This window comes from Peromyscus californicus, unplaced genomic scaffold (genome assembly GCF_007827085.1).
Source record: "Peromyscus californicus insignis strain IS unplaced genomic scaffold, ASM782708v3 Scaffold_2__1_contigs__length_46816999, whole genome shotgun sequence".
In the NCBI taxonomy this organism is placed as follows: Eukaryota; Metazoa; Chordata; class Mammalia; order Rodentia; family Cricetidae; genus Peromyscus; species Peromyscus californicus.
The window spans coordinates 4,151,303-4,176,882 of NW_026294540.1; the positions used below are offsets into that span (position 1 = coordinate 4,151,303).

Consider the following 25,580-nt stretch of genomic DNA (forward strand, 5'->3'; position numbering starts at 1 on the left):
TGTTCCCTATAGTATGCACAAAAAAATGAAAACGTAATTACTGAAGGAGTGTCTGGTTTAATTTCTGTTGCTGTGATAAAATACCCCATCAAAAACCAGCTCTGGAGAGAAAGGGGTTTATTTCAGCTCACAGTTCCAGGTTACAGTCCAGGATTTGGGGGACGTCCAAAAAGGCAGGCACTTCAGACAGCTAGTGCACACCACACCCACAGTCGGGAACAGAGAGAGATGAACGCCTGTGTGCTCCATCACTCCTCTCTTACACAGTTCAGGACCCCCTGCCTAGGGAATGGTGCCACCCACAGTGGGCTGGGGCTTCCTGCCTCGAGTAACAAGACAGTCCCCCACAAACACGCCGACAGGCCAACCCAGTGCAGACAACCCCTCACTGAGACTCTTCCCAAGTGACTCTAGGTTGTGTCAAGCTGACAATTGCAGCTGACCAACCACCACAGGGAGGAGAGGGAACCCTTTACATCTATTTACAAATGTATTTATTCATCAGTTTGTTTTGGAGATACAGGGAAGATCAGCAGATCTCTCCTGATTCTGCATTTGGGGCCTGATAACATCCTTGCACATCCTCTCTCTAAGGACTGTCAGTGGCTCCCAATTTCTGTAACCAACATTGATCGGTGAAATTTTTGGGGACCGTAACTGTGAATATTGCTGCTGCGTGGAGCCATTCTGCTGGTGATTCATGACAGGGATCCACACTTGTACAGATGACGGTTGCTATGGGTGACTGTGATGTGGACCGATAAGACTTGTCACGTGTCAGGCCCGGGGTTGAATGAGTTATTTAATTTTCGCTCTCCCCATTTTATCGAGGGGGACACCTAGGCTCGGAGGGTCGGGGAGCTCACTCCATGTCTGACATCAAGTGGCTTCCCTAGGCTTTGGTTCAGCCATCTTCAGAGTTTCCATTCCCAGACGTGTCTCTTCTGGGAGAGCATGCTGCTGTCAGTTTTGTTTGTGCGTATCTAAAACTGGAACATTCTTCAGGAGGGGAGGGACTTATCTATGTGTGGATTGTTCATTTAAGAATGTATGTCACAGAAGCTGGGTCGGGGTGGTGGCGGTGGTGGTGCACTCCTTTAATCCCAGCTCTTGGGAGGCAGAGGCAGGCAGATCTCTGTGAGTTCGAGGCCAACCTGGGCTACAGAGTGAGTTCCAGGAAAGGCGCAAAGCTACACAGAGAAACCCTGTCTCAAAAAACCATAAAAAAAAAGTAAAAAAAAAAAAAAGACTGTGTGTCATGGGCGGGAGAGGTGGCTCAGCAGTTTAGAGCACTGACTGCTCATCCAGAGGTCCCGATTTCAACTCCCAGCAACCACATGGTGGCTCACAACCATCTGTAATGAGACCTGGTGCCCTCTTCTGGCCTGCAGGCGTACACACAGGCAGAATATTGTATACATAATAAATAAATCTTAAAAAAAAAAAAAAAAGAATGTATATCACAACATGCAACGTGCCATCACGCTAATTAAAGGTGGAAACAGCCCAAGTGTTTGTTGGTGTGTAGATAGATAAACTGTGGTACGTCCATACAGTGCAATATTAAACAGCCTTAGAAAGGAAGCAAATTCTGACACTGTGCAGCTTAGAGAAATCCTAAAAGCATTGCACTAGGAGAATAAAAAGACACAGGACGAGCCCTTTGTGAGTCTACTCTGAGGAGGGACCCAGAACAGGCAACTTCAGAGACCAACGGTAGAACCGTGCTTCGCAGGGACTGGAAGGAGAGGGATGGGGAGTGGATGGCTTTATTATCTGTTCTACTGCTTGCTCTTGGTTTTTGAGACCACGTCTCATTAAGTAGCTCAGGCTGGCTTTGAGCTCATCATGCTTCTGCCTCAGAACTGTTGCCTGGAACTACAGGTGTGGCCCCCACGTCTAGCTCAAGGGTCAGTGTTTAATGAGCACAGAGCATGAGAAGGGAGGAGATGCAAAGCTTTGGGGAGGGATATGATGGTGGCTGCATGTTATCCACTGTCCTCCGAAATATCAAAATAGTTCTGTGCATGTTTTTCTACAATAGACATGTGTCTTAGTTAGGGTTTCTATTGCTGTGAAGAGACACCATGACCACAGCAACCCTTATAAGGGAAACCATTTAATTGGGGTGGCTTACAGTTCAGAGGTTTAGTCCATTATCGCCATGGCAGGACATGGTGGTATGCAGGCAGACATGGTGCTGGAGGAGCTAAGAGTTCCACATCTTGATCCACAGGCAACAGGAAGTGAACTGTCCCACACTGAGCATTGCTTGAACATATATGAGAACTCAAAGCCCGCCCCCACAGGGACACACCTCCTCCAACAAGGCCACACCTCCTAAGAGTGCCACTCCCTACAGGCCAAGCATTCAAACAGGAGTCCATGGGGCCATTCCTACTCAAACCACGACAGCATGCATTACATTATGCAAGCTTTCCCACATCAGCATCACATGCCTCCACACAAACTGGTCTGTACTGGCCAACGGGAACCCAGTGGGGCTTCCTTGGTAGATGTGTGAGAACAGGGCACTGAGACTTCAGTGCGGTCCTGACCCAGGCTTTCTGCCTCCCTCGGGAGCTTGCAGAGCCTAGGCTGAACTGTGTCTCAGTGGTATGGTTCCTGCCTAGGGGTAGCCAGGTCATGGGTTCAAGCCCCATCGCCCCCTAAAAAAGAGTATCAGGTCTTGGCCCCACCCTACTGAATCGACATTTGAGGCGTTGTCCTGAGGTGGAGGGTTGGAGGGGAATGGGGTCTCCTGAGAGGAGAAAACCATTTTCCTTTCCTTTTGGATTCATTCATTTTTGGCTTGGTTTTTTTTTTTGTTGTTGTTGTTGTTTTGTTTTTGTTTTTTGAGACAAAGTTTCTCTGGGTAGCCTGGGCTGTCCTGGAACTTGCTCTGTAGACCAGGATGGCCTGGAACTCACAGAGATTCGCCTGCCTCTGCCTCCTGAGTGCACCATCACAGCCCCGAATTTTTGGCATTTTTAACTGGGATGTCAGGTTGCTTCTGTTCCATGTATTTCCTGAGTACGGAGTCGGGTTAGTGTTGTGCTGCGGATGCTCGTACATGACTTCGTGAAATGGGAGCGATGGACTGGTGGGTCCAACGTGAGGGTGAATAGACCCTACAGGCTCTGTTCACAATCCCTCCCTGGTGACCTTTGAGAAGCAACCTTGATTGTTACAACTTGTCTTCAGATAGATATGAAAAAGAGACCTTTGATGACGTTAAATTAGATGCAGTCAGCCAGGCTATATTTTGAGTCTGTTGGGCTCAAAAAAAAAAATGTTTATCAAGTGTATGAGCCAAGATTTCCTGAGGAGGGGGTTGTGAAAGAAAAGCAAATATCAGCAGCATATGCTGAATATATGGTGGGCCGAAGGCAGGCTGGCTCCTGCTGCTCAGATTTCTTGGCATTTAAATACATAATATATATAGGTATGTATATATATATATATGTATATATATAGCTTATAATTTACCAAAATAGCCGGAGACATTTGTTTTATCTAAGTTTGCTACTTAAGGAGGGGAAGAGCTTTGAAGAGACAGCTGTCTAGTGAGATCTGCCCTGTCAGGGACCCTACAGGAGGGCCTATGACTCCGGGGTGCTTGGTCATGTTCTCTCTCCCTCTCCGTCTGAGCCTCTGACCCTAATTCCTTGAGTCCAGGCTGAATACCAAAGCTTGATGATCTGTGATCATCACAGGGTAGCATTGAGGGTTCTGCAGACAGAGGGGTCCCCTTAGAAGAGAGCCTGGTGCCACCTCACACTGTCTTGGCTTTGACTCTCCTTACCCAGTCTGCTCACGAGCTGTGTGACCCTGCGTGGGTTACTTCACCACTCTGGGTCAGTTTCGTGGATTTTAAGTAGAGATGGGAGTTGCTACCTCACAGGGTTGCCATGGGGACCGAAGGTATCCCTGGGTAGACAGTGTCTTGAAAAGACTGGTGATTTCACTGAGTGTTGACCCAGGGCTGGTGGTATGCCCGATGCTGGCTCCAGACAAAGGTCATGTGGTTCTCACCCCTGTTGTGATGAGGTCGCCAGAGTGTCTTCTCTCACAAGAGGACTATGCGCTCGCAGCATCGCAAGATACAGGGACCCCTTAGAGGTGGCTGTCACTGAAGTGCTCGCCTCAAGAGTAAGAGGGGGCCCACATTTGAGCGGCTAAACCCAGGTTTTAAAAAGCCAGGTGTGGGGCATGTGTTGGTAATCCCCAGTTCTGGGGAGCCAGAGACAGGTGGAGCCCTGGGGCTCACTTGACAACTACTCCAGGCTACTCGGCAAGTTCTTGGCCAGTGAGGGACCCTGTCTCAAACAGAAGGGACATGGCACCTGAGGAACAACAGCCACGTTGTCTCTGGTCCCCCCACACAAGCATGACTGTACCACAGGCTGTGTTGTTGTTGAGGTATGGACAGGTTAAACGCCCATTGAAAGGATGTGTTCTGCTTACAGCAATTGGGGGGGGGCGGGGAGGGGAGAAGGTGGATGTGGTCCATAGGCTGAGAACCAGAGAAGGGAGGTGACTAGGGACAGGACCTCAGGACCGGTAGGGGCCTCACGACCCAATGCCAGCTGAGCTTTTGCTGACTAAGGATGACTCCTTTAGAAGGGATGTCGCGGTGGTTTCAGTCTGAGACGCCCCCTCCCCCTGCCAGCTCCTGTTTGGAATGGGGTTTGCTCCAGCTGCTGTACTTTTCTGAGAGGCCCAGGAACCTTCAGCATGAGGCGCCTAGCAGGAGGAAGGAGGCCCCTGGGGCGGGTCTTTATGGGCACGTTATCCTGGCTCCTTCCTGTCACGGCCTCTGTTTCCTGGACTCTGCGATGTTGACAGAGCTACCACATGCCTTTGTCCCCGTGAGCTGAGCTGTCCCACCCTTCCTCCCTCACCATGGTGGCCTGGACGCCTCAGAGATGGTGAGACAAAAATAAAAGATTTATGAAGATGTCCTATCGGGCGCTTGATCACGGCAAAGGTACCCGACCCAGGTGACAGGGCTCTCAGGCGTCGAAGATGCTGGAATCCAGGAAGCCAACATGGTTAATACTGGAAGACGGTGAGAGGGGAAGGGGGACCAGGGGCGGGGGCTGTGTGGTCACCGTGGTCGGACCAGAGGGCTGTGCAGTAGAGTGGGAGTGTTCCTTCAGGACTGTGTCTGCCTCTGCACCCTTCCAGTCTGACAAGAAGTCTCCCTGGAGAGACATCTGTAAGGCTAAACAGGCCACTGGCGGACTGAGATCCTCGTCACACACAAACAGCCCCCCTGAACCTTGTCCCAGGTGCCTGTGCTGTTTGGCACTTGGGCCGCTGGAATTTGACGGCCATTGAGGAGTGGGGCTAGACACTGCAATTCCAGCGACAGGAACTGCCAAGTTCACTGACAAATGGCCCTTGCCCGATCTCCTTCGGAGCCAGCCTGAGGCCCTCCTTTATTTTTATGATTTAATTTATTCTTATTTTATGGGCATTGGTGTTTTGCAGGCGTGACTGTCTGTCTGAGGGTGTCAGATCCCCTGGAACTGGAGTTACAGACAGCTGTGGGCTGCCACGTGGGTGCTGGGAATTGAACCCGGGTCCTCTGGAAGAGCAGCCAGGGATCTTAACCACTGAGCCATCTCTCCAGGAAGCCCCCAGGAGGGAGCTCTTAGATTGTTGTGGTTTGGGAAGAGGCTGACCAGGGAAGGGACCTCTCTTTTCAATAGCTGAGGTTCTGATATGAGGAAGGAAACCCTTTTCATTCAGTGTGGACCCAAAGAATGACTCTGCTGGATGAGGAGGTGGGAGACAGGTTTGAAGCCGGTGTAAGGAGCCCCTGTTCAGCCAGAAAGGCCCTGAGATCAAAAGGCTGTTTTAGGGGGTGGTGGATGCAACAGAGGCTTTCTGGACAGGTGGGTGTCCACGTGACTGGGTCAAGGGTGATACTTAAATATGCATGCATCGCAGCAATGGGCCAGAGGGAAACCTGGGGTACTATGGACTCGTTCCTAAGGGGTTCCAACTGATTCACAAGTAAGGTGAGGTTTAAGAGACTGTGGTCACTGCACCGGAACCTAGATAGTGACTGCATTCCCATTGCCATTTTGGTCTCCCACAGTTCCCAGAAGAATCTCCCTCCTGCCAAGCTGTGTTTACTATTCTAAGGCTTCCCTAGCCCAGAGCTCCAAAGTCTTCCCCATTCCTGCCTTGAACCAGTTCTGAAGCACCAGAACCTCTGGTCAGGCTGAGCACAGCAGCAAGTCACTTCCGGAACCGGTTTCCCGCGTTGGTGACATTTCTCACGGCTGTGGTGAAACACCCAGAGGAAACACCTCAGGGAAGAAAGGGTTTCTTTCGGTTCATGATCTGAGGGCATCCTGCCCATCACTGTGGCACAGCTGTACTGGCCGGCGCTCACTCACATCTGGAGGGTTCAGGAAGGCTAACGAAGGCCAGACGCAGCCCCCTCCCCCTCCCCGCTGGCTATAAACCTCAAGGCTGACTCCCCAGTGACCCACATCCTCCAGCTAAGCCCCACCTCCTGAAGGTGCCACAGACCCCCAAACCCAAGCCATCAACCGGAGACCAGATGTTGAAACGAATGAGCTGGGGGCGGGGGGGAGGGGGCATTTCACATCCCAACCACAGTAGAAATGACCACAGATAGCGGGAGGGTGCCGATGAGGCCCATACCATGTTCTCTGCACCCACTCATGAGTGCCCACTCAAGAAGGCACTGGGCCCTGAAGGTGGAGCTCCTTACTGTCCCCACCTCTCAGACGGTGCAGCTGAGGCCTGGGAGGAAATACAACCTGCCCAATAGTCTCACAAAGTTAACAGGTCTGCTTCAGCATGATGCCCAGACATAGCTCCCAGGCGGGCCATCAGTAGAGAGGTGAGGAGGAGGAGGAGGAGCAGGAGGAGGAGCAGGAGGAGGAGCAGGAGGAGGAGGAGGAGGAGGAGGAGGAGGAGGAGGAGGAGGAGGAGGAGGCAGGGCTTGAGCTACAGTTCGCCCGGTGGTTGCCATGGCAAGCTTTTAATTTATGTTCTTTGACACAAGCTTTCACTTGTATAGTCCTGGCTGACCTGGAACTCACCACATGGACCAGGCTGGCCTTAACTTACAGAGGTCCTCCTGCCTCTGCCTCCCAATTCCTAGGATCACGGATGTGTGCCATCACACCCAGCTGGAAGTTTTTATTCTTGTGACTACACGATGTTTGTGCAGTGATGATCTTCTCACTGTAAGGCTGAGTTCTTGCCCCCGGTGGCTCCCAGAGTCTTTTAACTAAAGGACATGGGGTAGTGGTGGTGGTGGTCAAGGATGGTTCAGGTGTTGCTGAGGAAGCAAGTATGAAGGATTCGATGTGATAGAATTGGGGTTCCAGGGGGAGATCTGAAGGTGTTCTGGAGGCCCTGACTAGGTAACTCGTCTAAGATAGGGGTGCCCTCCCGGGGACATGGACGATGTTGGGAGACAGTTTCAACTCTCATAATTGAAGATGAGAAGTGGGTGGAGGGGTAGGTTGTGGCATTTAGCAGGTCAGGACATGGCTAAATACCCAACAGTGAGATCTGACCTAAAATGTCAATCATGCTGAGGAGAAATGCCCGTTACAGTTTGGACCTGGAGAGTCCCTGTAAGTCCCGTGTTAAAGACTCGTTCACCAGCCTCTGGGAGGTGGTGGGCCTGCGGGGAGAAGTTAGGTCATTGGAGGTAGACCTTTCAAGGGGTCCCGGGGGGCCTGGCCATGCTCCTGTCTGTCTTTCTGGGCTTCCTGGATGCCCTGAGGTGAGAGGCCTTCTCTACCACGCATCCCTGCTGCCAGGATATATTTGTTACATCACCACACACCCAAGACAACAGAGTAAACCAGCCATGAGCTATCCCAAGACAATGGAGCTAACTGACCATGGACTACTCAAGACAATGGACCCAACCAGCCATGGGCTATCCCAAGACAATGAAGCTGACCGACCATAGGCTACTTAAGACAATGGACCCTGCCGGGCGGTGGTGGCGCACGCCTTTAATCCCAGCACTCAGGAGGCAGAGCCAGGCGGATCTCTGTGAGTTCGAGGCCAGCCTGGGCTACCAAGTGAGTTCCAGGAGAGGCGCAAAGCTACACAAAAACAAAAAAAAAAGACAATGGACCCAACCAGCCATGGGCTATCCCAAGACAATGGACCCAACCGGCCACAGGCTATCCCAAGACAATGGACCCAACCAGCCACAGGCTATCCCAAGATGATGGAGCCAACTGGCCATGGGTTAAGACCTCTGCAACCATAAGCCAACGGTCTTTCTTAGGTCTAGCTTGTTTCCTCAGGTAATTTTGCGGAACTAAGGAAATCTTAGTAACCTGTCTGGATGGAAGAGTGAAAGAGAAACTATAACAACACAGGAACAATCACTGAACACAGAACGGCACCCGGCACACCCAGCTAGGGAGGTTACAATCAGGCCAGCAAAATGGCTCAGCGGCTAAAAGGAGCTTGCTGCCAAGCCTGATGACCTGAGTTCTATCCCTTGGTCCCACTGGGTGGAAGGAGCGAACCCACTCCCAGAAGTTGTTCTGTGGCCTCCACATGTGTCACACATACACATACACACACACACACACACACACACACACACACACACACACACACACACTAAATAGAAATAATAATTTTTCAATTTGTCTTGGGATAGCTCATGGCTGGTTTACTCTGTTGTCTTGGGTGTGTGGTGATGTAACAAACATATCCTGGCAGCAGGGAATCTGTGAGAAATAAATAAATAAACAAGAAATCTGCATCTGGTTTTCCCGGGTGACTGGAGTCTCCCGCTGTGTCTATCCCAAAACGGGCAGAAAAATAGTTCAGCCACTGCATGGATTTTTCTGGGTTGTTTTTGTTTCTTTTTCTCATCACAAAGCTGTCTTAAACCTTTGGCCTGCATAAACGGGTCTACCCTGCAGCCCAGTAATCCAGGGTGGGGTGGAATCCGCAGCCCTGCCCTGACACTTGGAATGCAGGAGGGTTCCCCTCCCTGCAAACCTTTCTCCACAGAGGAAACACACCGGACAGTGGGGTGTGGTTCAGGGCGCAGCATGTGCTTAGCATGGCCAAGCCCCTGGTTCAATGCCAGCACCAAAATGAATGAGTTCTAGAAGGCGAGGGCTGGCGAGATGGCTCAGCGGGTACAGGGGCTTGCTGCACAAGCCTGAAGATGCAAATTCAATCCCCGGGATGCCACTGGGAAGGTGGAAGGAGAGAACTGATGGCATAAGTCTGGTCTCCGTGTGTGCACCTAACCACACATTATGCACACACATAATAAGTGGTTTTCTGCCCGCCCCCCTCCACGCCCATAATAGGTTTCTCCACTGACTCAGTAAGCCAGATCAAGGCAAATTAAAAAAGTATAACAGGTATATTTGAGCAAAGCAGCTCCCGGGCAGGTTCTCTGGTCCCAGAGATCGAGGCCAGCGAAGTCACAGACCAGAACTAAAGCAGGGAGACTTTACAGGTTGTCGGTGAGGGGTGATGACGTGTCCACCACAAGCTGGGTTTGTGACCTAAGTGTGGTCCAAAGCTGAGCGCTTCGGCTGGGGGTTTGGGCAGTTGGTGGCAACAGGGGAGGAAGGTTGTGATAGGTGTCAAGAATGCAGAGCTGGGCTTTTTGGTGCCTTTTCTTTGTTCAGACTCTCTGAGTGGGCAGGATTTGGAAAGAGAATGGGGCTTTCTGGATCATGCAGGGATGAGCTGGAGGTTCCAACTGGACATGTAATAATAATAATAATAATAATAATAATAATAATAATAATAATAAAACTTCTAAATGAATGCTGGGACTAAAGGTGTGTGCCACCACCGCCTGGCCTCTGTGGCTAACTAGTGGCTTAGCTCGGCACTCTGAACTTCGGGCAAGCTTTATTTGTTAGATCACAAACAAAATATCACCACATCCATGATACAGAGGTAGGAGGACTCAGGAGTTCAAGGCCAGCCTTGGTTACATAGTGAAGTCAAGGCCAGCTTGGACTATATGAGACTCTGTATCCAAAAAAGCAAAGCAAAGAATTCCTATTTTAACCATCCTCTGTGCACAGCCCCACAGTGATGCAGCTGCCACCAGCTTCCAGCGACACATCTTTTCAGATCCCTCAGTCTGTGCCCATCAGGTGCTGCTTCCTGTCCCCCACTGTCCCACCAGCTCCCTGTGTCTCCAAAAACACACCTGCTCTGAGCATGCCTTCCAAGCAGCTTCACAGAGTCCTCATAACTGGCCCATTTCACTTTGCATCCTGACTTCAGGGTTCACTCATGCTACAGCGTGGACCAGGATGTTTTTCCCTTTCAGGGCTGAATAGTATTCCAGTTGACTAGATATACCACACTTTATTTATCTGTGGATGGATATCGGCTGTCTCCACGTTTTGGCTACTGTTAACAGCACAATGATGTACATGGTGATGTAAAGCCTCTTTGAGACCCCATATCCATTTCTTTCGGGTACCCAGCCATCTCTCAGTAGCTATAGGGGGTTCCAGAACCTTCCATGGACACCATAGTCTGGGTCCTCAAATGATATGAAATGGTATGGGGTTTGCACACCACCTCCACATATCCCCCTGTATACTTTAACGCATCCCTTAATGACTTATGGTCCCTGTCACAGGGTCAGCATCATGGAAGCAGACTGTGTCATTGAGAGAATGACGACAATACCAGCCTGCAAGTGCTTCGTGAGGAAGCGAGGCTCTTCTGTGTTCTGAGCCCACGGTTGGTCGGTCCTGTGGGTACAGACCCCTGTAGAACAGCTCGAGCAGGTAGACCCCTATTCTTGAGTTCCTGAGGCCCCACCTCCCTGTTCCACAGCAGCCAAGCCATTTCCCATTCCTATAGGCGAGGTGAGGAACGCTGACCTTTACAGGATCTCGTTGCCTGCATCTTCTGGTTTAGGATTTTGTTGGTTTAGGGCTTATGGTACCCAACTGGCGTGTGTGAGAGAGAGCTGCAGTTGTTCGAGGCAGTGTGGACAGGAGCCACAGGAAGCCTCTGAGCAGGTGATGGCGTGATCTGATATCTAACAAAGTCCCTCTTGAGACTGAGCGATGGCTCAGCCGTTAAGAATACACGCTGCGCCGGGCGGTGGTGGCACACGCCTTTAACCCCAGCACTCGGGAGGCAGAGCCAGGCGGATCTCTGTGAGTTCGAGGCCAGCCTGGGCTACCAAGTGAGTTCCAGGAAAGGCGCAAAGCTACACAGAGAAACCCTGTCTCGAAAAATAAACAAACAAACAAAAAAGAATACATGCTGCTCTTGTGGAGGACCTGAGATTGATGGTTCTCAATGCCTATGACACCGTCTCCAAGAGACCCAGTGTCCCCTCTGTCCTCTGTGGACACCCACACTCATGTGCACATACACACACACACACACACACACACACACACACACACACACACACACAAATTTTTTTAAATTCAGTAAATCTAAAGGAAAAATCTTCCAGCTGATGTATTGAGAGAGCAGACTGTTAGGAAGCGAGGTCAGGAGTGGGGAGGCCAGCAGGGAGCTAAGTCCTGCCGACAACAGATGGGGATGTGCCTGTGGGATCTGGCGACTGTGGAGAGAAGCAGGCTGCTGGAGTGTGGATGACACTGGGACCGAGAGCAGCAAAATTTCCTAAAGATTGAAAGTGCTTGTGAGAGAGAAAGCCAGAGTTGACCTCAACAGTTTGCAATGGAGGTGTGGCCGCCGGGGACTGGAGGTGTGGCCACCGGGGACTGGAGGTGTGGCCACCGGGGACTGGAGGTTTGGCCGCCGGGGACTGGAGGTGTGGCCACCAGGGAATGGGAGCTGCTGAAAGAGGAGGGATCATGAGTTCAAGCTCAAACTCAGTGGCTGGAGCAGGGCTTAGTGGCTAAGGTCATTTGCTGATCTTGCAGAGAATCAGGGGTCGCGTCCCAGCACTACGTTGTCAAGAGGGTCACAATCTCCTCCGGGAACTCAGTTCTAGGAGCTCCAAAGCCCTTTTCTGGCCCCTGAGGGCTCTATGCACAAAGTGCACATAGAACTCCCGCAGGCACACACACATTCACATACATTAAAAAATAACAAATTTTATTATTATTATTATTTTTTAAAGAGTTCAAGTTCAGGCACATGCTGCCACACCACTGCAGGCGTTGCTTTATTTCCTGAACAAAGTGAGGTCCAGGAACCCAAGCCAAAGCAGAAGAGGATAAGAAATGCCAGAAGCATTCGTTGGAGCTCCACTGCCCAGTGTCTGCTTATCTTATCTCCTCTGCTCCTACGTCAGGTCAGCCATGCAGGGGAAGCAGGCTCCCAACTTCACGGATGAGCATCTTGCCTCCGGAAGATGAGGTCAAAGGCCAAAAACCACCCTAGTGGTAAGGGTCAGAGGCAGAATTTGAACCCAGCACTGCCTGACTCCAATCCCCCATTTTATCTCAGTTACTGAGGCCAGCAGACACGAGAGAAGGGTTCACTGAGGTGTCAGGTGCATACGCTATCACAAAGACAGAAATGTCGGAGAGGAGAGAGGATGGACAGAGCACATGGAGGCTGGAGACCTAACTCCGCAGCATCCTTTAGGGCCCTGAACGTCCTGGCCCTGTGGTCTTTTGCAGTTATCTCCGAAGATGCTCATTTATCACGCTCTGCTGGATAAGTTTGAGCCACATCGTGCTCGACCCACGCTGGGCTTTTCCTCACAAAGTCCCCCTCTTTCTGGAACGTTCCACACTGGCATTGTGTTTCTGGATGGCTCCTACCTATATCTGGAAGCTCTCCTTGATCTCATCATCATCTAGAATCAGAATCCCTCCACAGTCCGAGAACACTGAAAACAGTTCTCATAGCTGTTTTTTGTGACACACTCACATTCTGCCTCTTCTCCCAGGACAGGGCTGCACAATAGAACAGTGCAACCAGTGCCGCTCCAGAAATGGGCTAGACATAGATGCACACAGTGGTATTCTCTAGTCACAGGTAGCTATTGAAATGTGGTGAGCCTTTGAAGACGGGGCAGATTTTTGTTTATTTATTTATACTATGTATTTGTCCTGGTCAGCTTTAACTGTCATCTGGACGCAGCCTGAGAGGAAGGCCAGGTTGGCCTGTGTGCCTCTCCATGGGCAACTGTTTTGGTTGTTATTTGACATAGGAAGGTCCAGCCCACTGTGGGTGGCACCAGTCCCTGGGCAGGTGGTTCTGAACTGTGTAAGAAAGCTAGCTGGGTATAAGCTGGTCAGTGAGTCAGCAAGCAGCATCCTCTATGGTTCCTGCTGTCATTTGGTTGTGAAGTGACTTTCCCAGTGGGAGGTAATGCTGCATGGAACAGCAAGCATGCCTCTTCAAGCTCCTGCCCTGGCTTCCCTCAGTGATGGAACGTGATGAGGAGCAGAGGCCAGATAAGCCCTCCCCTCCTCTATGATGCAGGGTGTCTTAGCCCAGCCACAGAAAGATAAGTAGAACAATGTTATATTGCATAAATTATTTCACATGTAAATTATATAATTTATATTAACCACATGTGGCCAGTGGCTACTATACTGTGACTGTAGACTACAGCTCCTTCAACGTATGGACCATTTTATCTGAATCATCCATCCACTGCTTTGTACCAAGGATGGTTTCAATAGTTAAACTATTGAGTGGCCAGGTGTGGTGGCCCACACCTTTAATCCCAGCACTCAGGAAGCAGAGGCAGGCAGATCTTTGTGGGCTCTAGGACATCCTGGTCTACATAGTGAATTCCAGGAAAAGACAGAGTCATCTGAGGGCTGGGGGTGTAGATCGGTGATGGAGTTCTTTCTTAGCATGTATGAGGCTCTGGGCTCCATCCCCATCACCAAAAAGAAAAATTATCCTGGAAAAGAGAACTCTCACAAAGCCTGCCTCGCACAGGTACATGATAAGGAAGAGCAGGACACAAACTTTTGGCTGCCCCATACCACCCCCCACACACACACACACGTCCCCCACAGACAGCAGATGAACAATGTTTGTGGTCTTAACTGGGGCATCCAGAGCTGTGCAGCCTCCAGGTGCCCCAGAGGACTGCTTTCTTAGACACCTTTGCCCCGCTCCCCTCCCCATCCCTGCAATCTGCTTAGAGGCTTCGGGCCCATGAACACCCAACCTCCCGCAGGGCCCAGTCTGTTCCAGAGTCCAGCACTGCCAGCACTCTGAATTTTTTTTTTTAAACCATATTGCTCTCAGGAAATCTGCTGCCTGCAATCTGCGCATAATATATGCAGGGCACGGTCTGAGAAACATCTAAGTCGTGATGTGTAGCCCACTCAGATTCACACGGCTGCCGGTTTCTTTCTCTTTTAGCTTCCTCGTTCTTATAACGGAGGTCAACACATTTACAGGCTAATGACTTCATTCAAGTGTATTTTGGGGCTTTCTTTTTAAAAAGATTTTTGTTGTTGTTGTTTTCGTTTACCCGTATGGGAGCCTGTATGCCACACGTGAGGACAGAAGAGAGCATCAGATGTCCCGGAGCTGGAGTTACAGGTGTGTGTGAGAACTTGGGTGCTGGGAACCAAACTCGATCCCCCGGAAGAGCAGCAAGTATTCCTAACAGCCGAACGGTCTCTCCAGCCTCTGGGGTTTTCTGAGCAGCCATTTTGGGGAGTCCAGCAACACTAACCTACATAATTACCTTTTATAAATGTTTCAGCCGTAATGACCAGTAGATAGCTCCTGTCTAATGCTTTGTGTTGTCAAGCACTTAGCACCCATCGCATAGAACCTTCATAATAAACATGTGAATCAAGTGTTATGACAGCCATCTTTTCAGGGATTGAACCTGGGTGCTCAAGTATGCGATCCACACACTGTGCCCCTGTCCATCTATCCCCATCTGCCCCTGGCTCTTTATAGCTAGTGAAACTGAGTCTTAGAAAAGCTAACTGACCTGAGGTCAAGATTTGAACCCAAATCTGCTGGCCGAGAGCCAGTGTTCTCTGACAGTATACCATTTAACCTCTCCAACAGATAGTTCGTGTTCTTCTCTCTATAAAATATCCAGATGGGGAATTTAAAACCACCCTGAGGAACAGGATGGAGGCTTCTTATGCGATCTGCAAACTGTAATCACTGCATCTTGTTTGTGTATATTGGACCGTTGTAATATATTTACATTTGAAGTAAAACTAATGCTTATTATTAGTTGTAGTATTATCATTATTATATTTTTGAGACAGGATTGGGACTCAGGCTGGTCCAGGGTGTGTACTTCCTGAACTTAAGTCCCTCCCTCAATTGCTGGGATTCCAAGCCTGCATCTCTAACCCCAGCTTCAGCTAATTACAGATATGAGTTTCCCTGCTTTCACTGGCTCTTTCTGTATAGTTAGTGCTGGGGGTGGAATCCATGGCCTTGTGCATGGAACACAAGTGCTCTGAATGAGCTGTGCCACGGTTCCTTGTCTTCACTCTTTTTCAGTTATGGAAAGAATCAGTGTGTAATGCCATATCTCTATATTAGTAAGCTACAAGCACATACATCTTTTGACAAATTCACATGCTCTGACAGTGCTTGAAAATTCCTTCCACTAAGGCTGATATTCCAATACACGTTCTTATTCTGAACACCCAGAATAAGGTGAAATTTTTGTTTCAGTTTGCGGATTATTATTTTTTTATTTGGGGTCATCGCTTGGCTCTGTGAACACGATTCTTGAGCTCAGTGAAAGTGGCATGGGTTCCTCGAGGGATCTGTACGCTGACATTTATGTTTTTGTGTCTGGTACACGGACTTTGGTATATTAGAAGTGAGTGCCGTCATTAGTTGGGGGGGGCATTTATGGACCTATTAACAAAAGCTGAAAAGTACAATTTCAATGAATGAATACTGTGTAATCAAAATTAATTTTCTATGAATTGAGGAGTAAATATGACAACCCCCATGATCACTCAGAGCCGCGTCAGACACTCCAAAAGTCACTTGGGAGAATTCTTCAGTAGCTTGAGGAGGGGAGGGGGGACCCCCACACCATTTTAAAAGTCAGTTGGGTACACACAAGCTAACAATAATCAGTCCTCCCTCCCCAACAGACCCAAATGGAATTGAGTTCCAGCTGCCAGATGACTAAAGATAAAACAGGGACCCCTGGAAATAGCCTTCTTAATGCCCCCGTTCAGACTCTTGGAATTTGCTTAATAAACCACTATTGCTTGTGGCAGGAAAAATACTTGTGAACCCCTCTGAAGGCCTCTGTCCTTTCCACTGCCTCTCCGTGTTCCCCCAAGAGTCTTAGAGTGAACTGGTACCCCCCCCCCAATTCCCGACCTCAAAGGAATGCATTCCTAGTGTTTCCAACGCTGAGGCTTACTCCAGCTTGCTCGTCCCCAAACCTTTCATTCAGAAGGCAAGAGTCTCCAGCCAAGGCTCACAGCCCTCTCATTCACATGCTTCACAAACAACCGATTGCCCCAGCCTCTCCACTAGGAAGCTAGGAAGGCATCCTTGCTGTTTAGAAAGCAGTTTGCAACATCACGTCGTTCCTTTCCAAAAGACCTTGCAGGGGGAAAAAAAATCAGGAACTGCACAGTGTGAGAGACAGGCTGGTAAGGACAGATATCAGCCCTCCTTAATTCAGCCCACATTTCCAAATGGCATCCACCACGTTCTCACAGCATAGACCTCAAAAACCTTTCAGGGTTGAGAGCGATTTTCAAGGGAAAACACGGAAACTAAGGATTCCCACAAGGTCCTGACAGATCCAGAAAAAAAAAAAATCAGAAACAGAAACTGGGCTAGGAAAATGGCTTTTCCTCCTCCAGGCCCGGTTCATCCGTCTGTAACAGCATTTTCCAATTCAAGAGGCCGTGCGGGGATGCACCCCTGCAGGCTTTGCTCTTCGGAAAGGACACCCCCGCCTGCCTCCCTTCGCCCCCGCGGTACTCACGGCAACTGCCTGAGCTGGAACAGGTCCTCCTCCATGTCCGCGCTGCGCCAGGGCGAGCCTGGGCATGGCCCTTACATGGTGGAGCAGCGCCGGCGCGCGCCGGCTTTCAGCACCGGGATGCTGGACAGCTCCACCGCTTCCACCCTGGGCAGCCGCTGGGGGAGGGAGCCCGGCCGGGGAGACAAAGCCGCCGCCGCCGGGAGACCGACGGGAGTGGGCGGAGGACGAGGGGAGGGCTGCGCGGTAGAGGGGGCGGGGCGAAGCCCTGCTGCTCCCAGGAGCCCACGGTTCCGCTGACTGGGGGTGTCTGCGGGGCACCCCCGCCTGCCAGATGATGCCTCCCTCCCTGAATGTTTGTAGAAATGTTAGCGTTGTCAGTATGATGTTTCTGGAAGCTTACGCTTTGGAATAGAGTATAGGTTTTGAAATGTACTCCATGTATTACACTACTGTGTGCTGGGCACCTACTGGGTGCCAGGCACAGTAACAGGCTGTCGGCAGAACACTTTGAAATGACTGTTATCAAAGAGCTGAGGGCCTGATGAAATGACCTAGGAAAGGAACACGTTGGGTACTGAAGGCCAGAAGGAGGAAAGGTGGTATCTCGGTTATTCTTTACAGCCTGACCAAAACTTCTTTGAATTTTCTTGGATGTATCCCAGGTGCCCAGAAGAGTGTGCCAGGCACACAGAGCATCCTCGGTAAAACATCCACCATGGCTGGGTGTGGTGGCACAAGGGAGTGTGAAGCAGGAGGACCGTGAGTTCAAAGCCAGCCTGCATTACTAACAAGCTCAAGGACAGATGGGTGCCTATCAAAAACGTGTCTCAAAAGTTAAGCCGGGCCGGGCGGTGGTGGCGCACGCCTTTAATCCCAGCACTCGGGAGGCAGAGCCAGGCGGATCTCTGTGAGTTCGAGGCCAGCCTGGTCTCCAAAGCGAGTTCCAGGAAAGGCACAAAACTACACAGAGAAACCCTGTCTCGAAAAACCAAAAAAAAAAAAAAAGTTAAGCCGGGCATTGGTGGCGCACAGCTTTGATCCCAGCACTTGGAGGCAGAGGCAGGTGAATCTCTGTGAGTTCTTTTGCCTACAGAGTGAGATGCCATAAAGGGAGGGAGGCAGGGAGAGAGTGATGAGAGAGAGAGAGAGAGAGAGAGAGAGAGAGAGGAGAGAGAGAGAGAGAGAGGAAGAGAGAGAGAGAGAATATCACCAGTGAGTGATCCTCAATTCAAGTTGTCCATAATCACTTGACTCCATCCAAGGCTATTGAGCCTCCTGGGGGTGGGCCTGGTGCCTGGACATTTAAAGAGGTCCTCAGAAGCCTAGAGTGGAAGCTTCTGGTCCTAGTGTAAAGAAATGGAGAAAAGAGAAAAATATTCAGCTACCAAGATGGCAGCTCCCATGCTTCCTATATACAAGAGCCATGATTGGATGGAAGATCCCAGAGACAGAAAAAAGCGAGAAACAGTGTTTTCTAATTTTTTATAATGTATGTGTGTGCACATGTGCATGCATGTGCATGTGTGTGTGTGTGTGTGTGTGTGTGTGTGTGCACCTAGAAGCCAGAAGAGGGTATTTGATTCCCTGGAACTTGAGTCTCAGGCCTCCAACATGGGTCCTCTGGAAGCGAAGCAAGTGTTCTTCGTTGCTGAGCCAACTCTCCAGCCCCCCACCACCTTTAAACATACAGTTTTTATTTTATGTGTATGGGTGCTTGCCTGCATGTGTGTATGTACAACCACATGTATGCAGTGCTCACAGGCCATAAGAGGGCGTCAGTTCCCCCCTGGAACTGGATTTACAAATGGTTATCAGCTACCATGTGGGTGCTGGGAACCAAACTCAGGTCCTCTGGAAGGGTTGTCAGTGCTCCCAACCATCTCTGTAGTCCCCTCCCCCAACCACTTTATTATTTTTCTTAATTTTTTTTAAAAATTTTATTGTTAACAAACTGGAAGAGGAGTTGCTACAGGATGCAAGGACACCAATCTCAGAACTGGAAGCCATCATCATCTAACACATCTTCAAGTCCCGACAGACAGACAAGCAGACAAGCAGACAAGCAGATAACACACACTAAAGAAGAACCCAGAGCCAGGTGTGGTGGTTCAGGCCTGTGGTCCTCACTCACCCTTGGTAGACTGAGGCAGGAAGTTAGCCAGGAGTTGGAGGCCAGCCAGGTCAGCAGAGTGAGACCTTGTCTCAAAAACATGGTGGTGGTGGTGGCGGCGGCGGCGGCGGGCATGCCTTTAATCCCAGCACTCGGGAGGCAGAGGCAGGTGGATCTCTGTGAGTTCGAGGCCAGCCTGGTCTCCAAAGCAAGTTTCAGGAAAGGCGCAAAGCTACACAGAGAAACCCTGTCTCGAAAACAAACAAACAAACAAACAAACAAAAACAACATAAAAGCCAAGGGCTGGAGAGATAGCTCTGTGGTTAGAACATTTGCTTCTCTTTCAGAGGACCTGAATTTGGCTCCCAGCACCTACTTTGCATGGCTCGCAACTGATAATAATAATTATAGTTCCAAGGGATCTGGTGCTCTCCACAGTCACCTGCACACAGATGCACACACACACACACACACACACACACACACACACACACACACACACTACAAAATTAAACTAAATCGAAACAACAAAAACTGAAAATTAAACAATCGAACAAAAACCTTGAAAATCTAGAGCAGAGTGTTCCAAACACAGGGTGTTCTTTTTTTTTTTTTTTTTTTTCAAGATGGTTTTTCTCTGTGTAGCCCTGGCTGTCCTGGAACTCACTCTGTAGACCAGGCTGGCCTCGAACTCACAGAGATCTGCCTGCCTTCTGTACCTGCAGTGTTCTTAACATCCATTGTTTCCAAGATTCTTCACAAACATTCCCGTGAAACAGGTTATGCTCTATCCCCATGTGACATGAGGAAACAGGTCTCAGAACCATAAATAATTTACACACAGCCAGGTAGGGGTCAATCTGAAACTAAAGCTCAGTCTGCTTCTGAGGACTGCACCCTCAGGCTCCAGGCTTTCTTTGAGATTCTCAAACAAAACCATCCTTTGTGTATTGGTTTAATTATTACAGCAACTCCACGTAGTTAAAAGGGAGGTTTATTTTGTGGGGTAACTTACAAGTGAAGGGATAGGTAACAGGGTCTGGGAAAGGTGAAGTGCAGTCCAGTGGTGTTCTCTGAAGAACTCTGCTCAGTCTACCTCCAGCGTCCAGGATCCAAGAACCAAGAGAGTCAGCCCATCCAGAACTCGGGTCTTCAGGGTCCTCTCTCCGCCTTGTAGGCATGAGAGTTATTGAAGCCTCAGTGGGGGTGGCTACCCACTACATTTGTGAGTGTAGTTGAAGGCTCTGAGTTACTAAAACACTGGATAACTCAAATATATTCAAAACTGAGAAACCAAGTATAGTGTGGTAGCTTGTAACGCTGTGACAAAATACCTGTGATGAACACTTAAAAAGTGTGTCTATGTGTAGTGTATGTATAGTGTGTGTGTGTGTGTGTGTGTGTGTGTGTGTTTCTCAAATGTTCAGGGATGTCAATCCATGCCCATTCAGCCTGGGATGGGAAGACAACATCGTTGCCGAAAATGGTGACAAAGAACAGCAACTTGCTTTAAGGCAGCCAGGAGGCAGAGAGGAACGGTCTGGAGTCCAAATGCAACCTTCAAAAGCATGATACAGGGGCTGGAGAAAGCAGAACCCCAGTTCCGTTCCCAGCACTTTGGGAACTTAAATAAAGCAAAACAAAACAAAACACCATGAAAGCCATGGGCCAGAGCGATGGCTCCATGGTTAAGAGCGCTTGCTGCTCTTCGAGAGGACCCGAGTTTGATTCCCAGCTCCATGGGATCTGATGCCCTCTTCTGGCCTCCTCAAGTACTGCACACACACATCTACACACAATTTCAAACAATAAATACAAAAATGTAAAAAGCACACTCCTAGAAGCTAGTCCCTTCCACAAGGCCCCAACTCCTAACATTTTCCCTGCCTTCCAACATCAGGAGCCTCTGGGGGCCCATGCTTTGAGCACATAGGCCTTTGGGGGACATCACATTTCAACTAGAAAAATGACTTCTAAAACTCCAAACTATTACCCGTCAGCGTTTATTGACCGAGCGATATTTGTGCCTAACAGCCTGCAGCCATCTCTATGAACTCACTCATAACCACTTTTCTTTCCCTGTGTGTGTTTGTGGTGTATGTGTATGCTTGTGTTCACATCTGTGGGGTTGCACGTGTGTGTGCAGGTGCATGCACTTGTGTGTGTGCGCACAGGTGTGGAGTCACACGGTTGACATCCAGTGTCTCCCTTGATTCCAGAGCTAGTCGTTTCAGTCAGTCTGTCTGGTCTGTTCTTGGGATACCCTGCACCCACCTCCTGTATGCCAGGACTTACTTCCGGGACACCTCCACTCCCACCTGGCACTTTATATGGGTTCTGGGGGATCCAAACTGTGGTCTTTATGGTTGCACAACAAGTACTTAACCCACTGAGCCAACTCCCTACCCTCTCTTGGCTACTTTTTACCTCATAGTTACCTGTTAGTTGCAGTTTGTCCCACCCATACTCATTTGTGACGTCGACCCCACCTCTGCACTATACCGCATTGGGTAGCATGAGTCCTAGCCTCAGCTGAGTGGTCCACGAGGTTGACACTATCCTAAAGGTATCCCGTGCAGGGCTGGAGATGCGGCTCTGCTGGTAGAGGCTTGCCTGGAATGCATGAAGTTCTGGGTTCCAACCCCAGCACTGAATAAAACTGGGTACGGTGGTGCAAGCCTGTAATCCCAGCACTTATGAAGAGCAGGAATCCAAGGTTGTCTTTGTCTACACATTGAGCTTAAGGCCCTCCTCCAAAAATTATATATATGACTCTGTGTGTGTGTGTGTGTGTGTGTGTCATCATATAATGACATGACATGCAAATGCTCGTCAGTAGCATCTTCTATCTTCTCAATGATAGATTCAAATGCTCTTGAGTTGATATGTGACCCCATGATAATTAGCTTCATCACCTGGACACAACCTAGAGTCACCTGGGAAGTGAGTCTCAACAGCAGCTGTCTACATTAGTATGCCCTATGTGTCTTTATTTTAATTTTATTTTTATTATTATTCTTTTGGTTTTGAGAGACAGAGTTTCTCTGTGTAGTTCTGGTTCATCTAGGACTCGCTCTGTAGACAAGGCTGGACTCAAACTCAGATATCTGCCTGCCTCTGCCTCCTGAGGGCTGGGATTAAAGGCATGCACCACCAGAGCCTGGCCATCTATTCTGCTCTTGGCTGTTGATGTGAAGAGACTCACTACCTCAAGTTCCCACCACTGTGGCTTCCCTACAACAGTAGACTGTAGCCTGGAACTGGGAGCTAGAAGAAACCCTTCGTTTCCTCGGTTGCTTTTTGTCAGGATAGTTTATCACTGCGAAAGAAGTGAAACTAGAACAGACCCCCCACTGGACTCCCATCTCTCTCCTCAATGTAAGCAAAAGCAAGAACTCCAGCAGATACTTGTGCATCAATGTTTAAAAGCAACACTATTCACTGAAGCCGAGAAGGGGAACCTGGGGTGTAGCTCAGTTGGGAGAGTGTTCAACTAGCATGCCTGAAGCCCCGTGTTCAACTCCCGACAGTGCACAAAAGTGGCCATGGTGGCCCTGCAAGACCAGCATTCAGGAGGTGGAGGCAGGACGATCTGGGTCTCCAGATCACCAAATGTGTGTTCACTGACCAAGAATGAAGTCTGATGGAAACTACACTGCGGATGCACCTTGAAAACATTATGCTAATTGAAAAAAGCCAGGCATAAAAGGCCAGATAATTGAATTCATCACACAGCATGTAGAAATGACACACCCATACGGACAAAATATAAAGTAGATACTGTGGAGAGAAAGGAATGGGAAATCACTGTTTAGTAGGTTCCTGACTGGGGAAATATAAAAGTTATATAGAAAATGTCAGTATGTTCCTCCTATCACCGAACTTAGCACACTTAAGAAACAGGGCTGGCGAGATGGTTGAGCCCGTGAGAGCGCTTGCTGCCAAACCTGATGACCTGGGTTTCAACCCACGTGTTGGAAGGAGAGAACAAAGTACCTCAAGTTGTTTTATGACAACAATGTATATGTGCATTTGCGTGTGTATGTGTGCGTGTTGTGTGTGCGTGTGTATGTGTGCGTGTTGTGTGTAAGGAAGTCAGGACAACTTTGGTTCCCTTTTACCGTGTGGTCCCGGGGACTGAACTCAGGTTGTGAGATTTGGTGGTGGCAGGTGCCTTTATAAAGCCATCTCGCCAGCCCTAAATCAAAGATGGAACCATTTTTTTTTTTTTTTTTTGGTTTTTCGAGACAGGGTTTCTCTGTGTAGCTTTGCGCCTTTCCTGGAACTCGCTTTGGAGACCAGGCTGGCCTCGAACTCACAAAGATCCGCCTGCCTCTGCCTCCCGAGTGCTGGGATTAAAGGCGTGCGCCAGGAACCATTTTTTTTTTTAATTCTCAGTTTAATAACAGCTTTTCCACACGAAACACGACCCGAGCTCTGCCCCGAAGGCGGAGCGTCTGCGTTTCTGAATGAAGCCTGAGCAAAGAAGAGGGCTCACAGCTTCAGAAGGAGTCCAGGGCCCCGGGAAGCCTCCCTTAGCAACGAACCAGGTCGCGGTTGCTAAGAGAAAAGGAAGCGGGGAGAGCTCGTCCGTCCACTATTGCTGTCCGGTGGCAGCAACTTCCGGTTCGTCGTTCTTCCTTTTCCCCCCATCCGAGGCGGGGTCGCTACGGCGGGTTCCGCCGCCTCGGGAACCTCGCGCACTGGGATCTTCATTCCGCTGCTGCGGGCGGGGGGCGGCGGCTGGCGGCGGCGGCGGCGACGGCGGCGACGGCGGCCGTGATGCTGAGTTCCCGGGCACAGGCGGCGAGGACGGCGGCCGACAAGGCCCTCCAGCGCTTCCTGCGCACCGGGGCGGCCGTCAGGTGAGCGGGCGGAGAGTGGCGGGCCCGGGGCCTCCAGGCCTGCGTCAACCCGGCCGAGACAGAGGCCGCGGCCCAGCGCCGCCTTGTCGTCCCTGCAGTGGCCGCGGCCTGCGAGGCCCCGCAGCCCTTGGCGGTGGCCCCAGACCCGGACCCCCAGGCCCACAGTCTTCCCAGGCCTGCACGTCCCCTCCTGTTTGTTGTATGCCAGTCTCCCACCTCTGCTCTGCTGGCAATTCTCCCTTCTGCGTCTCAGACCGCGCCGGTCTCCAAGCTGTCGGAGCCCCTCGGCTCTGCGAGGCTGCCCGGTCTGTGCCAACTTAAGGCTCCTCGTTCCTGCTAGGACCCCTGCCTGTACCCCAGCCTGTCCACGTCTATGTTCCCAAGGCCTGGGGCCACACCCCCATTGCTCACCCTGACTGCTGGGACCTGTTGCTTGGAGTTGGCTTCCTGGGATACTGGGGCAGGTTAACAGCGCCTTGTCCTGCTTGGACGCCCCCAGTGTCCAACCTGTCCGGTGTCGGCATGCTAGCGGTGGGAACTAAGCCTTGCATAGGTCTTGCCTGTCGTCTAACAAGCTGACCTGAGAGCAGGGCCGGGCTCAGCTCCCAGGGTCTCCTAATCGCCTTATGATACCATTCTGTAGAGGAACCTGTCAGTGAACATTGTGTCCCTCAGTTTCTCCCGTTGAGTGTATGCCAGGCAGGTGTGCTGTGACCTCCTTCTCCAGCAGACTGTTTTTTTTTTTTTTTCCAGCCAGGCTCTGTGCCATTCTATGCACTCATCCTGGAAGGACAAAAATTGATTTGAAATTCATGATTAGCTAGGTTCAGTCCCTGGTACTGAGGGGAAAATCCACTTCATACAGTCCAAACATTAGGGTAAAAATGTATTACACATGTGTGGGTACATGTTACACGTATGTGTGGTTTGCCTTAAAATTGTGTTTTGGATACTCCTGCAGTTTCCTTATCTGTAGTAGAGGAATGGTGTCGGGGTTCAAGTCAAGCCTGAAATAAAGGAATCTTTAATTTTGTGAATTTACAGAAGATCGCTGTTGCATTGTTTAGTATTCTCAAAGAGAAATCCATTTCTAAAGCCAGGTGTGGTGCACAGCTCCGTCATTCCAATTGCTCAGGAGGCTGAGGCGGAAGGACTCTGAGTTCAAAGCCAGCCTGGGCTGCAGAGTGAGTTAAAGGCTAGTCTGGGTGACTGAGGGAGACTTTGTCTGAAAAGATATGTAAATAAAGAGATAAATAGGGAGCGCCTGGGGAGGTGGTTCAGGCGTTCGGGAGCTTCCTGCACTAGCAGCAAGCGTGAGGACCGGAGTTCAGACCCCCAGAAGCCATGTGAGCACCAGGTAGCCTGGCATGGTCCCTGCACTTGGCAGGAAGAGGCAAGGGAGCCTGGTTAGCTAGGTCAGGGAGCTCTGGGTTCAAATGAGGCCCCGCCTGAAGGAATAAGGTAGATAGTGTGATGATGAGGATTCCCAGGGGCATCCCCACTCCCAACCCCCAGTTTTGGATCTTAGTGCTTAAGCAATCCTGATTTTCAAGACACAATCTCTTTTTTTGGTGTTTTCTCTGGCTGTCTTGGAACTCACTCTGTAGCCCAGGCTGGCCTCAAACTCACAGAGATCCACCTGCCTCTGCCTCCTGAGTGTTGGGATTAAAGGCTGGTG

General features: G+C 50.1%; 2 protein-coding genes across 3 annotated transcripts in view; one reads left to right on the top strand and one right to left on the bottom strand.

Moving 5' to 3' along the window:
* Svop (SV2 related protein) overlaps positions 1–17,158 on the bottom strand; it is a 65,755-nt gene extending 48,597 nt beyond the window's left edge. The window contains exon 1 of one of the 2 annotated variants that reach the window (XM_052755061.1): positions 16,928–17,158. In XM_052755061.1, coding sequence (XP_052611021.1) covers positions 16,928–16,962 — 35 coding nt within the window. In that variant the 5' untranslated portion in view covers positions 16,963–17,158. The remainder of the gene's footprint in view (positions 1–16,927) is intronic. The other variant, XM_052755060.1, reaches the window with a different exon arrangement.
* A 6,586-nt stretch (positions 17,159–23,744) lies between these two features.
* Usp30 (ubiquitin specific peptidase 30) overlaps positions 23,745–25,580 on the top strand; it is a 28,648-nt gene continuing 26,812 nt past the window's right edge. The window contains 1 exon segment of the mRNA XM_052755063.1: positions 23,745–23,902. Within this exon segment, the coding sequence (XP_052611023.1) occupies positions 23,820–23,902 (83 nt within the window). The 5' untranslated portion in view covers positions 23,745–23,819.